We start from the raw sequence: 15,418 nt of genomic DNA on the forward strand, positions 1-15,418 counted from the left end.
TGCCTATACTGTTTACTAAGTACAGCGCTTTGAACAAGATATTTAAAAACAAATGTTTAAATGAAATATGTCGGTTTAAGCGCGACAGTATCGCTGCAAAGCCATTTGTTCAACGCTGAGCAATTGCGCTTTTTTTTTGCAGAACGACGTGCGTAACTGACCATATGGCCTTTTTGTAGAGCATAGCGGCGTTAGAACTGTGCTGGGTGTTTTTCAGAAGGTTAACTTAGGCCAGTACGTTATTCGGTTTGTCGACAAACGTATTTGTTGACCAAATTACAGTGTGCGGGTCGGGCATAGTTTACATATCACGTCAGACGTTTAGACAACAACGTTTAACCCAGTGTTTCGCAACCTTTTTCAACTTGCGGCACCTTTGCTCATATTTCAGCTGAGTGGTTAAGTGTGACGTTACAATAAACGAGATTGAAACAGAACATTAACTGTGCAACATGGTTGAAAAAGCCTTGTTATTTTTTGGCACTTTTATCGTACACAACAAATTGTATCAAGAAGCTTACCAATAGATCACAATTTTTTGTCCCAAAAAATTTGAAATATCTCTCGTTACCCTTGTGCATTAAAAATGGTACCTTATAGAGTGCCGCGGCACCCCGGTTAAGATTTGAGAACCACTGGTTTAACCTATGCGTTTCTTTTTTTGTAACGTTAGCTTGAAATGTTTATTTCCTGATTGACGCAGCACGTTTCAATGCGCGGAAAAAACTGTACAGCGCTGACAGCTTTTGTCGCGCCCATGACTAATTAAATACTGAGTTCCTACGTCATACTATTTAACCCCGGGTCCTTCTGATGCTGCTGTACAGTCATACTTTCGTTCGCAGGACACTCTTAGCTGATGCAATCGTGGCCGTGTTTGTGTCTTTTTGGAAACAACAAGGCAATCTTTGAGTTTTGTGGTATTGAAATTGTTACAGGCTTTCTTATAGCTGTCCTTTAAACAGTTTTAACACACCTTTCTAATTGTTTAGCTAGATTTTTAATTCTGACACCAGTTTTAACAACAGAAAAATAACTAACTGTGGTCCTGCGATAATGTTATGAACGCACAATGCTCTTGGCTGTTTTTACGCGTGGGAATAATACTGCATTTCCAATGTTCTAACGCCAGCACTTTGCGTTGTCAAATGCGTCGCAAAAAATGTTTGTTATTCATTTGTAGGCTGGCTGGTAGGATTTTCTTTTAGTGGCGCAATATTGGATTGGTTTCAAGCTTTCGGCAATTTTAATGTGATTAGCGAACCTTTTAATTTCGTTGTGAGTGTAGATTTAAACTTAAGCCGTTCTTACATCCGCAGACAAATATAGGTTTATTTTACAATGACTGAGCAAATTGACCAGACCAATGAGATCAGCAGTGATTTAAGCATCGTCGAAAAACTGTCAAAAGTCCAGATTGCAAAGGAAGAGAAGTCAAACAAGGATAAACAAACAGGTATTTAAGACCTTTGCATTATTGTTGCTGTGGTTCAGGTTACGCTGATGGACGTTAAGGCTGATCAAGCAGAACAGTCACTGGGTATCTTTCTTACAGGACCACCCTTGTACGAATCTTTAGCGTCTGTCTCTTTTCAGGCGTGAGATTTCACTTTGAACCTTGTTTTTTTACTGGCGGTCTGCATCAATTTTTACGCTATTTTTTCTGTTCTATAAATCTACACTGTGACACTATATTGTATCTCGTAAGATTTTCACTTTCCCCTGGTTCATATATAGGAAAGAATGTTTTATTCTTTATGACTTTATTAAAAAGAACAAAAAGCTCGATACAACGTGAAATGTGAATGCCATTATTCATCATTATCATGATATTATCTAATTAGTCCACCACCTTTAGCCTGTATATCTTATGAGCTGTAGGCGTTAAACAAGCAATAATGCTGCAATGTTGAAATATTTTTTTAATTAAATATGAATCAAGTTTTACCCATTTTTTATATCAGTTAATAAATATATTTCGTTAAAAAATCAACCTATAAATAAGCTCATAAATCACTTCCACAGTCACAAAAACTACCTCGATACAAATGTATCACGGCCGGAATAGCTTAAATTAAACACAAAACAAGGCCAAACCGCTTTCTTTTATTGTCCACTGGTATGATGCAATTCAGGGACAATACCGCGATACAAGCCCTAGTAGTAATATTGACAGTTTCATGCGCAAACAGCTAATGCCTTAAACAAACACTCGCGATTTAAAGCATTGTGGTTGAACCAACCACGTATTATAGTAGGCCTACCATTTGTCCTCTTTTTTTTTGAGAAAAGTGAATGGTTCTCCGAGGACGCTCACAAATGCCCGAATGTCCCCTTTTTTTCGCATTTCGAGTTATTTCTTTTTAGGCAAGACGTTGTATTTATTTCCGAAAAAATTACTCTATTCGTGGAACATGTGGTTTAACGTTTTATGTTTATATTAGTGATTCGACTTTGACCTTCTCTAATGATGAACTTACCTGGACTTGACTGGGTAATTTTTGAAAGACGTGATTTGGACGTAACGTATTTTACAAATGACTTGATAGTTAAGGCATTTCAAAATTTCAAAATGACAATACTGATCAAAATTTTTAAGCGCTTGTTGTGAAAATATTTAGGAGAAACATTTTGTTTATATTCAATATCTTTGGTGTTTTCGAAATATGGGGTATGATTACCATTGACACAAATTGTTATTATTGTATTTAAATTTACGCCGATATTCTTGCTAACTAAACTTCAAAGTTAATATTTAAGTTCGCTTTCAATGTTTTGAACTCGTGAGGCTATTTGACCTTTAATAGTCACTCCCCTTATCTATCGCCATGTTGCAGCCAATCCGGTTAAAGAAATCCTCTTAGATATTGGTTTACGAATTGCTGCCATAAGTAATAAACAACATTCACAAAGGGTTCTGTGTTGCGATTGAGGCTGCGGCGCATTTTATCGTGCCATATGGTTGTTGATCAGTTTACGACAGTTTTAACACCACTCTGTTTGAATGGGGGCTTAGGCAAACTGCACGCTGCGAAGTTAGCAATAAAACTCCATCGCAAAGTACACTTCAGCTTTAACTTTTTCGTTACATTGGCTGTTTTGTCACGTTCACAAATTCCTCGTTTAGAAAAGGCTGTTAATAACGGCGCAATGTGGCCGTTATTTAAAACCATTAACAATGAAATAGCTTTTAATGAAAGTTTGTATCAAGCATTTGCTTAAAAGAAAATCAAGATATAGTGAAAATAACTTTGATACTAATGTTGGTATGATGTAGATTACAATTTTGGGCATTAGAAATAGCACCCCAAGGTGCCGCGACACAACGCTTATATGATTTACCAAGAATAATCGAGTCATTTATTCCCCTCTGACGCACATAATAAGTTACAACTTGTTTTGCAGAAGAAATCGCGATTTGCGAAGCCTACAGGACAATTCTGAAGTCGATTGGCGAAAATCCAGACCGCCAAGGTCTGCAAAGAACACCTCAAAGAGCAGCCGAGGCCCTGAGTTTTTTCACCAAGGGTTATCAAGAGAATCTATACGGTAATACATATCATAGAAACTTTATTTAGAGATATACAGGAAGCTTGCAAGTATGATATTCGTCTAAATCTTTCATAAACCTTGTAGAGTAACATTGGTCAATCCAATTTAGTCATTATTATTTAGCAACAATCTACTCAATCTAGTCAGATGGCTTGGTAATAATGGTAGTGTCTCACTTAATTACACAGGTCTTACTTTTCTTACCCCGCACAGGCCTTACTTAATTATGCCCCGAAAAGTCATCAGTCAAATTGGTCTTTGTCCAGTAATTACCCCGATAGTTATTCCACTTTTAACCGTGGTTTCTGCACTGCACTGAAAAATAAGTTCGTGTGGTATTTATTTGTTTACCGACGTTTCGGCTACCTATTCAAGATGCCTTCATATGGGATTGTAACGAAAAACCGTTGACGGATATGTCAGGATTTACGAAACAGACATTTGCGATATTCACCTTCTTTTGCAATAAAAGAGCCACCAGAAAAATCATATTTTAGTATTTTGTTTGACGGCGTCTTTCACAGTTTTTTAAAACTTAGAATTTTGCCTGTTTCTGCAAATTACCATATTAGCGGCAACCCAATGCAAAATTATAACGCAAAAGAGTTTTCCGAATAACTAAAACAAAATCTCAACGTTTTGCTGCAGATTTGGTCAATGAAGCCATTTTTGACGAGGATCATGACGAAATAGTGATCGTTAAAGACATCGACATGTTTTCGTTGTGCGAGCACCATCTAGTGCCCTTCAACGGGAAGGTTTGTGTTGCACGTTTATTTCTCTATGAAAAACCTAGATCTTTTTAAATGTTATGTACTGTATTGTAATTTTAGATCTAGATCAGGGTTTCTTGAAGTTTTTTTATCGCGGACCCCTATTTTTTTTTTGCTTCGCATGGCCTAGTGTAGGCAAGGAATTTTAGTAATGACGTCATAAATTTACGTCACAATACAAACAGACTTCAGAAATTTGCTGTTTGCGGTCAAAAAAATGTGAAATGAAATGAAGTATTATATTCAGTGCAAAACGTTTTATTTTTAACTAAAGCCTACTCTTTTCTTTGAAAAACGGATGGCTTGAATATACGCTAACAGTTCAATTGGGCCTTCATGGACCCCCTAAAACTAGTTCACGTACCCCCAAGGTTCCATGGAACCCAGTTTAAGAAACCCTAAACTAGATGCTTACCGTTATAAAAAAAATGGCAACTATTGTAGCTAGCTAGTTTATAATTTTGAGCCAACAATTCTTATTATAATTCGATGGCTGACGGAAGCAGAAAGCGGAAGTCAATTTACACGACTGTAAATTATCGACAAAACAAAACTGCCAAAGTCGGCTTTGGGTGCTATGTATTAGGTTGCGCAAAAATAAGAATTGTGTGAAAGTTCAATATGTGGATTGCACTGAGCGCTGCTATTTTTTGGTTCTTGCAGTCTTTTTAATAGCTATGCTTGTGGTCCATGAACCAAGCGTGAAAAAGGCCACACATTTTCAATGTTCATGTTAGTTGTAAATAAAACCAAAAAAATCACATTTTCTTAAAGCAGCTAAAAAGTAGGTTGGAGGCCTAAAATGCAATTCGTAGATATGGATATGGTCTATGAAATACATTGTAGAACGGGATATTATATGGAGCCCACAACGTATTATTCCCACACCTACTAAGATTCAAGTCTCTCAATAGTTAAAAGAAACTTGAAATTAAAGCAAAATTATTCTGCATTTTTTTCTTTATTGGACAAACAGTCATTTTAAAATTTTACGTTACCTCACACTGACTCACTTTAAACCTATTACAATTATATTTTCTTCTCTTGATTCGCTACTTTTCACTTGGGTTCTTGAATTATTTTGCGGCTTCTATAGAATATCGAATTTTCTAAAGATTTTATGCGTATTTTGGTAGTTTGCCCGCTGATATCAAAGCAAACATGTAATTTTTTTGCAAACTTTAAGTTACGTCTTTTATGATTCCAGGTCTGCGTTGGCTACATCCCCAACAAACGCGTGATCGGTCTCAGTAAATTGGCAAGGTAAAATTTGTGTACAATCTAACTCAGTTCTTCTCAATATGTAGGAAATTACCCCCCAAATAACTTGTTTAACAATTATAGAGGGGCGTTATAACAATAATAAAATATTCATATATTTGAATGCTAGCACCATCAAGCTTCATCACGTTTGTTTAAATTTTTTAACACTTATTCGTCTGGTTGGTTGCACTAATTAACTGCAGATCATAACTTTAGACCAGCCTTTCTTAACCAGGGTTAAATTTACCCCTAGTTTATTGGCAACATCCTTATCTCTTAGTTACTTCATTTGTCGTTGCCAAAAAGCTAGGGCAGCCGTCGCATTGACTGTAACCGTGTAACTGTAAATGTTACTTTCGTCTTTAATAAATGAGCACCATTTTATAGATTGGGGGTAAATCTGATATTTATCTTTGTTAAAAGGTTAAAACATACAAAAAAGGTTAAGCACCTTGTTTTAAAGGTAAAAAAAATAAAATTAAAAAGAGCAAATTAAAATTCATTAAGTTCGGGACTAACGACATATAATAAGTTAAGAATCACTGATTTAAAATCTGGTCCCATTCATTTTTAGTATATCTAAAGGCAGGGCTGGATTAAAGGTACTGTAGGCCTAACGCTGTTTACTAGAGAAGGGCCTAATTTTGCAAACCAAGCTAAAAAAAGTAATAAAAATATAGGCATTCGTTATTAAGCAAAAACTGTACTGTATTGGTACTGGATCTGTATCACTATCAGCAGCCTTACAAAAATTCAACCTTAAAAAAATTGATTGCCGAATTTTTCCAGGGCCTAATGCTAAAGCCTTAGTAGCCTAATGGTTAATCTGGCACTACCTATTACTGTGCAGCAAATTGTTTTTGTTGATTTACCAGGATAGTGGAAATGTTCAGCAGAAGATTGCAAGTACAGGAACGGCTCACCAAGCAAATCGCGATGGCTCTCACAGAGGTGCTTGAGCCCAACGGTGTTGCGGTCGTCATCGAGGCGTCGTGAGTTCATGTTACCAATTTCCCAATGTTTTTTTTATATCTATCATAACTCAATCCGAAGGTATATACTATGCTATTCTGCCTATAAAGTAAAAAAGACCTTTTGGAAACGCTGTAACTAACTCACTCTCAAACGTCTACAAAGCCCTAACACTTTTGGTAGGCTATGTAAGAAAATCTCCCATAGACGCCAAAGAATGGGGAAATACACGATTTTGCGTTTACCGCGCGTCTTATAAAAAAATACAGCGATGCCCGTTTTTTTATACGGCGCACTTCTTTCGTTATATTTGCTTATTAAAGTTTAAGTGCAGCTGAAATGTCGTTAAAAGCAACTCAAAACTAAAATTTAATGAAATCTTAAACTGTACTACAATTTATTAAGGCTCAAGTGTAGTTATTTACATTCCCTTCATTTAAAAATAATCAAATTAATACAGTTTGACACAAAATATTATATTAGGTTTACATTTATTCGAACCTTTCCAACAAAATTTCCGTGAATCCTGGTTTATTCCAATAAATTGTTCGTGTTTTTTATCTCCGTATACTCCCCAAAGATACTCTTAAACCTAAATGTGTGTTAGCTAAACATATTCAACCTATTTTGAATTGTAACCTATTTTGAATTGTAACCTATTTTGAATTGTAACCTATTTTGAATTCTAAACATCGGCAACCTATTTTGAATTGTAAACATCGCGCATACATATTCACAACCAGATGTGACAACGATTTGAACTACAGTTTGTAAATTGAATTCATTTCATGGTTTAGTCTCAACAAAAAAATGAAAAAATTAAAAAAAACATTTTATTTTTTTATTTTTGTAATTTCTAACGGTATGTGTGTGTGTTTTTTGCGTAGGCACATGTGTATGGTGATGAGGGGAGTTCAAAAACCCAGCGCCAAGACTGTCACGAGCTGTATGCTGGGCGTGTTCCGTGATGACCCGAAAACCAGGGACGAATTTTTAGTTCTTTCTTCGAAATAATTTAAACTGCTAGTCGCTGATGTGCTTTTTTTGCTTTCGCATGTGTTTTCGTAATGCTTGACAATCCTGGCGTGGATGAATACTGTAGCAACATTGTTTTGTTTGCGTTAAATTTTGCGGCGTACGATAATATCGCAGATGGGCCAATTGATAGATTGCACGTGGTGTCAAATTACTTGTGTTTTTGTTTTGGCATCTTCTTTTCTATAGGGATGTCCGATACTTGGCATGTCATTCCGATACCCGATATTTTGGACAAAGAGTATAGCGATCTGACACCAAATGACGTCATTACTATGGTAAACCGAGCAAATCAAAATATCAAAAACGATCCAAGGTATTTTTTTCAGAATATAGGGCCCAAATTTATTATAGCGTAAAGAAGTTACTTACCTCCAGATATTAAACTATACTATTTTTAGATAAATGTACCTTTTAAAGTATATAGAATGTCTAAGTTGGATCGCAAATCTTGCCTTTTTCTGTAAAAAATCGTATCGATTCGTCTTGATACCACCCCAGTATCGGACGAGTAACGAAAATACCGCCTGACATCGGATATCGACATCGATCCGATTTTATCGGACATCCCTATTATTTTCTACTGTGCCTTGTACTGTTGCTCCTGTGACTCACATTTACACCGAGAAACACCTCAAGATCGATAGATGGTTTATTTAACGATACTTTGTTTACATGGTTCCATTATGTGTTGTTCTATGCTCAGTACAATTAGTGCAATATTGAATCATCGTGTTGGAGTACTTTCCTTTACATATATATTCAGCACTAATGCTGGTCATTTCTCGGCTCTGCGACATTTTGTCATTTTTTTGTTCGTATTCGAAAAGCTTTTTTATGCCGTGTTGCAACAGGGATAAACAAACTCAAAATCAGCTTGATGTACAACTTTCCCTCAGTGCAGTTAGCAACGAATAAGTCAGCGTTCCGTTACCTGTATGTTATAACCCCCAAGACAAGTGGATAGCGGATAAAATGGATGTTCGATACTTGACATTTTAATCCGATAACGATATCCGATATTTTAAACAAAAAATATCGCGGAATGATCCGATCCCAATCACGCTATTAATCAGCTCCAACAAACTAAAGATTAAAATAAAACGTTAAAATATATATTTCCGGGTATTAGGCCAAAATTCGTTTCAGCGTGAAAATGTTTAACCGCCATCCGTTGTTCACCTCCCATTTCTTGTTGAATTTATTATTTAATGTAGAAAACAGCGCTTAAAAAAGGTGTTCCGAATATTATAATATCGTCCACTGGTTTTCGTTTTTTTAATTTACAATAACGAATAAAATATAGATTTAGAATAACAACTTATAAATTTTGGTACACTATGCACGGATCTGTAATGCAGCGTGATAATGAATTTGGAAGATGCTTATAAATTGTTAAAAATTTATGCCAATCTTGTTACCTTTTTTGCTCAAATTTACCAGCGACAAATTTAAATGGCACAAAGCTGAGTTGTTGAAAACACCGCCTTATAGTAAAGGCAAATCTTAATTTTTTTCTGCACATTGGCGCCGCTTCATTAGGTTCAGCGGCAAACCATGGCTAAAACACCGTATTAATTTATTATCGGTTCGCCACCAATACCACCCTAGTATCGAACGATAACGACCACTTGTCATCGGGTATGGGTTCCGAGCAGATATTATTGGTAAGCCCTACTTGGGGTATAGGCATATAATATCAGATGTCATGTGTGATTATTTAATGAAAAAAAAAATTTTTTTTTAATGCAAGTTATTACGTCAAGGCAGCTAATGACGTATATTTAGTTGTTTTTGCGGTAATGACACTAAAATATTAGCGAACATATGCAGTGTTTTAACTTTTGCTTTTAGCGTTTAGATGCTGGGCTACAGGTATGTAGGTTTATCAGAAAGTACCCGTCAATTGGGTTATTATACAAATAGAAAAACCTATAAATTGACAGATTCAAAAATGTAAGTTAAATAGCTCGTAACCATGTATTTCTGATCCAATCAGGCAATTTTAAAGTTAAAAAGCACACCTTTAAGCGTTTTGGCCATTTTAGAAAGAAAAACAAATTGTGCCCCTTGTTTGTACAAATTAATTGAAGGGTCCGTAGCAGTAAGCCACTAACCATGGATCTTGGTATCGTTCCTTGGCAACCGAACGATTTGGAAACTGTTCCTCATAAAACACTTTTTTTCGCGTAGAAGTTACGCACGCGATCGGTAACATGCTGCTACTTCGCGCCTTGGTGTAAGCAGATGTAACCTACAGCGGGTTGCCACAATATAAATATGTCGTGGAACTGCTTGACATTACACAGAGCTCATAGCTGGATGGTTACTGAAGTAATAGCGGTCCCTGATTAGCGATTTGACTGTACAGTGCATAAATGTGATGGTATGGTGCATGAACTCAACTAGATATGGTAAATGGTTAATTTGTTTTGTCCGGGTTAAGAGCAGTAAAATTTGCGCATACCAGAGTGCTAGCTTTTTGGGTGTTTTATGTTTACCATATACTAGGCTTAACTTATTCGAAAGCGTTTCTCGAATATTCGCGAGTTGCCTTTCCATAATTTTGTTAGCATAAGAATAAGCAGATATATTTGAATCATTGAAAACAAAGTTTTTTAACGTATTTTCAAAAGTTATTATGTTTAATTCAGATTTGCGTATAAGCGTAAAAATGCTGTTTAAGAGACTGCCTAAGGAATTTTGGTTGTTGTCCCAACACCCACAGAAAATCGCCAGGTCTTATTGTTTTTCGAAATGTTTAACTTAGTCAAGTCTGGACTATTGCCAGGCAAAAAACCGAAGAGCTCAGTCAAATATTTTGCGGTGTACCGAATCTGCCGCATCCCACTCAATCCATCGTTTGCGTTGCCTTCAATGTGTACTTAACAAACTCGACAGTCGGTTATGCTAACAAGATACAAGCTGAAACGGTGTTCTGTACACGCAGTGGTCTTGACAATGTTTGAGGGCCTATGAAGCGTGTTTTTGCTTTGTCAACACCGCAGCCAAACTGCTTGCTGTGATGAGGATATATAAAACCACCGAAACCAACCAAAACATTTAATGGTCAATTGGAATTGACTTATTACGACTGGGACTTGGCTTGTTATTAATCGAAAATGACTTGCCTTAGAGTTAAGTTATTTGGCAAGTAACTTGACTGGGAAAGTCATTCTTAATTAACAACAAGTCAAGTCCCACTCCAAATGATTTCCGTAGTTCGTAGTAAGTCAATTCCAACTGGATATCAAAAATTGTCTTTTTTGATTAGTAAATGCAATCCATTAATATATTCTAAGCAAAATTACCCAAAGAAAACATCGAAAAAAAGCAAGCAAATTGCTACTTCCTTCCCTTAGTTCACGTGGCAACCTTTCATCTGTTTTGTGCCCTTTTTTTAACTATACCTCAAGCAAAGAACTGACGTGAGGGTATAATTGAAAGTAATGTTTTTCAGTTACACATTGCTAGGAAAACGATAAATTGTCGGGTTTTTATATGATGTACCGGTATAGTACAATAGGTTGGTCAGAGAAATGTTTGGAAAACGATACTTGTATAAACATATCCCATACAAATCACGAAATCATTAGGGAGTATTTTTTTATGAAGACGCTTGTGTTGTCTTATATTGAATGGCTGTTTTGCTTGTACAAGAGCACTCGGCCAGCGTTCACATTGCAATGTATGCCGAGTTTAAGTATATAACGCAAGTGCAATAAATTTGCCATTGCTTAATCAAAAATCGATTTGTGGATAGTGGCGATTGTACGGAAATTGCAGATGTTATTGGACTTTAATCAATATAAGTACACTCAAGCCAGATTGTTTCGTATATGATTCCAAGTGTTACTTATCGATAGTAAAAGCTTATATGTGGCCTGTGACAAGATAAGTGTAAAAATTTAGTACAGTGCTACTCGACTGGCGGACCGCAGTCCGTATCCGGAATTATGTACTGATGAAGCAGAATCTCAAAATATGTCTTGTTTACTGTAAATATTATTAGCTACTTTGCTGAATGATTAGGTGACATTTTTGAATCTAACTAAAACAATAATCTATCAACACCTGACTAGCAGACTAATCAACGGCCTTGTGTTTCCGAGGCATGTTAGCATTCACACTACGTTAAACAATTTAACCGCACTGGCCGATTCTGAGGAAATCCTGTTTTATCCTGAATGATTGTCGAGTAGCCCTGGTTTCGATGAACTGTAGCATTTGAGAACAAGCAATATTTAGTGGAATATTACCGCCTATCGCCTAAAGGGCGAATACACATTTGCCGCAAGAGGGCGTTACTTTGTTGTATTTGTTTCAAGAACGATCACAAGTAGCAACTAGACACGCAAGTTTTAAATTTGCTATTTGCAAATAACTTATACAGTTATATATCATCGGTTTCATACGATTAACCACAGCACAGCAATACGGATGGTATTTTGATTATTTTTTTATTTAGGTCTTTTTGTCAAATAAGTTTAGAGAGTCTTATTTAATGGCCTATATGTCACTCTGTTTTAAGACCAGTATTAGTTGGCAACTTTTTTGTAAAAAGTTAAAAGTAAAATTTATCCTGTTTTCAGCTTGATACTTTAACGAAGCGGTGAATAAAGTTTTTTTAAGGTAAGCCTAACGTTGAGTCAGAAATTTTAAAAAGTAATGTCATCGAGTTTTCCATTGCAAGGTGAAATATCTGTTATCAATGGACAACACGGTGTTGAATATGAACGAGGCAGGTCACAAGGCAACAACAAAACCAGCTCAGATTTGAACACATCAGAAAGGGGTATTGACGTATTGTTTACCTTGGTTAAAATAATATTCGCGCTATCGCTACGGTTCATTGGTTACGATGGGAAGTAATTTTGAACTCCATTATTGGCGTTTCATGTTGCTGCAAATTGCAATGCTTTCAACAATATGATTCGTAGTTTGAGTTTATAAAAAATGGATATTTTTAAACTGGTATTCCGCTGTTTAATTTAGACGGTTTTGGTCTTCACATACAGACATACAGAAATCTTGTGATACAGAATAATGTATAGATTAAAACTGTATTGTTGAAAGCCTTATAATATGGACAATGGCCATTCAACATTACATATCAAATGCTTAAGGGAGGTATTTGAGAAATATTTACAAATCCTAGATTTTAAGAAATGATTTTATGTTTTATCTGTTTTAATAAATAAACGGTCTTAGATCATCTGATACGAAGACAAGAATCTTTCTTTTACATTTTATTATCCTCGGTAGATCCTTTCTTTTCTAAAGTGTTTCAGCTTATTTACAAATCCGAGTTTTGCTTTATTGCCTTGCCTTTTGATACAACTTTTGGTTTTAGGTTAGAGTTCAATAAATCAAGTGATATTTTTCAACATGTTTGAATTGTGTGGAGATGCTTGTGTTTTTCCTGTTCCGCTTATACTTAGTGATATTACGATAAAACACTGAGCGAAAATTATTTATAGGGCAGGTGTGAGACCCAGGAGTGTTAAAGCAAGTTGAGTCAACATGACAATTGTTGAGGAAGTGAGATGTGCACTCGTTCGTGTCTGGCCGTAAAAAACAATAAAACAAACTGCTGCTGCCGCTTTTGTTCGTGCAAGTTAGGGTAAGCTATAACTTGGGAAATTTTACGCGACCGAAACTATTTCAGTGAACTGCTGATTTTCTGTTGTAGTTCTAGAAGCCGAAGTTATGAGCGAAACACTAGAAGAAGAAAAAATTGTAAGACCAGACGATGTAGTAAAAAAGGTAAGGAAACCGTACTTGAAGAACCGTATTCTCGGTATTTCAAGGGTGTACCGTTAATAATAAAAGGTTGGAATTAGGCATGTCCAATACTTGACAATTTTTTTGGTGTAGATACTTGATATTTTGGACAAAAAGTATCGAGATCCTATCCGACAAAAAATGACGTCATTATTAAGCTCAAACAAGTAAAATAAATAAAATAACCTTGTCCAACGGAATTTTTCGTGAGGTAAGTAGCACAATTTTTTTTTTCGAAGTGTAGGTATACGTGTGGTTTACACCCGCCTATTTTTTGATAAATTTACCTTTGAAGGTAGAATAGCTGCGTTTGTTCGAAATCATGACTGAAATTTCCAGTGTTGTAATGACTTGAGTCATTGACTTGAGTTAAGTGCACTTAAGTCACTGGTTTTCCATGACTTGATTTGACTTAAGTTCTTTGGCCAAAATGACTTGACTTGACTTAAGTCTTTTGGACAAAGGACTTGACTTGGACTTAAGTTATTTTGTCATATAACTTGGGATTAAATTAAGTGTCTATTTATTTAAATTGAAGTTTTGCACATTAAACACTTTTATTGCTGTATGTTGCGTTTCTGTTATTTTTTTAGTTAAATTATTGCTTATAATCGGACGAGTTTAACATTATTAATAGTTTAACAGTTTCATTTTATGTCAATGACATGACTTGATATTGACTTGCTCTCATAATGGACTGGGACTTGACTTGTTATTTTCACGAAAGACTTGACCTGGACTTGAGTTATTTTTCAAATAACTTGACTGGGACTTAAGTCATTTCAAAATGACGTGTTTACAACACTGGAAATTTCTATATTGATTTCGTATTGGATCGGCAGCAATAACTCACGAGTATGATACCAATTTGCATCGGTTATCAGCTTCAATTTGATAGTATTGGACATCCCTAGTTGGAACGACTGTCTCAGTTGTTAAAACGATCACACACGCGACACGCCATTAAACAAATGCAAATCTTATACAGTAGCTTATACAGTTATATAAGTTGCCAGGCCACAGAAATAGTGTTATTATTTCCAGATAACTTTCAAAAAAGAACTTGACAACTTAAATTTGCAATCAACGGGACAACAAGTATTTTTGTAACAGGCCAAAAACATTAACCTGTGTGTAGAGAACCCACATAATTTCGCTCGCGGGCTTCAGGCTACACACCCCTGCTTTATGTTACACAAAGGGCTCTCAGAATACTTACTAATACTTGCTGCAGATCTGACGATTTACAGAACTATTTCACATAAAAACGAATACAAACCAAGTATATTATGATTTTAACTAAAAGTAAAAACGGTGAGTTTGCATCCAAGAAATTTTGCAGCTCTAATCTGATTTGTTTGCAGTAATGTTTTGGAACAGTAATAAGCGAATTTGTACATTTAAAGTTCCGAAGAATTTTTGTCACTACAGGGTTTAGAACAGGCATTTACAAATTTTAAAATAGTTTTATTGGTTTTAAAACAACGCAAGACTTATTATGTATATAGCCAACATTAGTGAAACATTTAAAAGCAGTAAAACCATTATGCATTTGCTGAAAGCTGTGTGTTGAAAAACAAGGGTCCAAATGTTTTACAACAGCCACTCTTCGCTTTTAAAAAGGCGTTTATTCTCTTTTCAAGCGACCCCTAATGTGTTTATAGCCTAAAGCAGGGGTTCTTAACCAGGGGTACGTGTCCCCCTCGGTGGTACATAGCACCAAAGTAGGGGGTACGACATGTAGTGAGAAATTATGCGCTCTTTAGGCATATTTGTGAAGATTCAGTTCCAATATTTACTTTTCGGGCAGTGCCAGCCGGTAGCGGGAATTCGAATTCAAGTTCTTTAGCAAAATTTCTGACCCTTTAGTACAATCAGGCTGTCCAATATTTACTCTTCGGGCCGTGCTAATTGGAATTCAAGTTCCTAAGCAAAAGTTGTTGACCTTTTAGTACAATTTAATTGTCCAATATTAACTCTTTCGGTAGCGCCAAAGGGTAGTGCGAATTCAAATTCGAGTTCCCGCTGGTTAAATTATT

At 35.8% G+C, this 15,418-nt stretch overlaps 1 protein-coding gene across 1 annotated transcript; it reads left to right on the top strand.

Moving 5' to 3' along the window:
• Positions 1-1,318: 1,318 nt before the first annotated feature.
• On the top strand, positions 1,319-7,668 carry LOC146145780 (GTP cyclohydrolase 1-like). The gene is made up of 6 exons (XM_083389438.1): positions 1,319-1,456; positions 3,406-3,549; positions 4,201-4,310; positions 5,533-5,588; positions 6,464-6,580; positions 7,448-7,668. The coding sequence occupies exons 1-6, from the start codon at positions 1,342-1,344 to the stop codon at positions 7,572-7,574; spliced, it is 669 nt and encodes a 222-aa protein (XP_083245564.1). The 5' UTR covers positions 1,319-1,341; the 3' UTR covers positions 7,575-7,668.
• Positions 7,669-15,418: the final 7,750 nt, after the last annotated feature.

Source organism: Ascidiella aspersa, chromosome 5, assembly GCF_963924565.1.
Source record: "Ascidiella aspersa chromosome 5, kaAscAspe10.2, whole genome shotgun sequence".
Taxonomy (NCBI): domain Eukaryota; kingdom Metazoa; phylum Chordata; class Ascidiacea; order Phlebobranchia; family Ascidiidae; genus Ascidiella; species Ascidiella aspersa.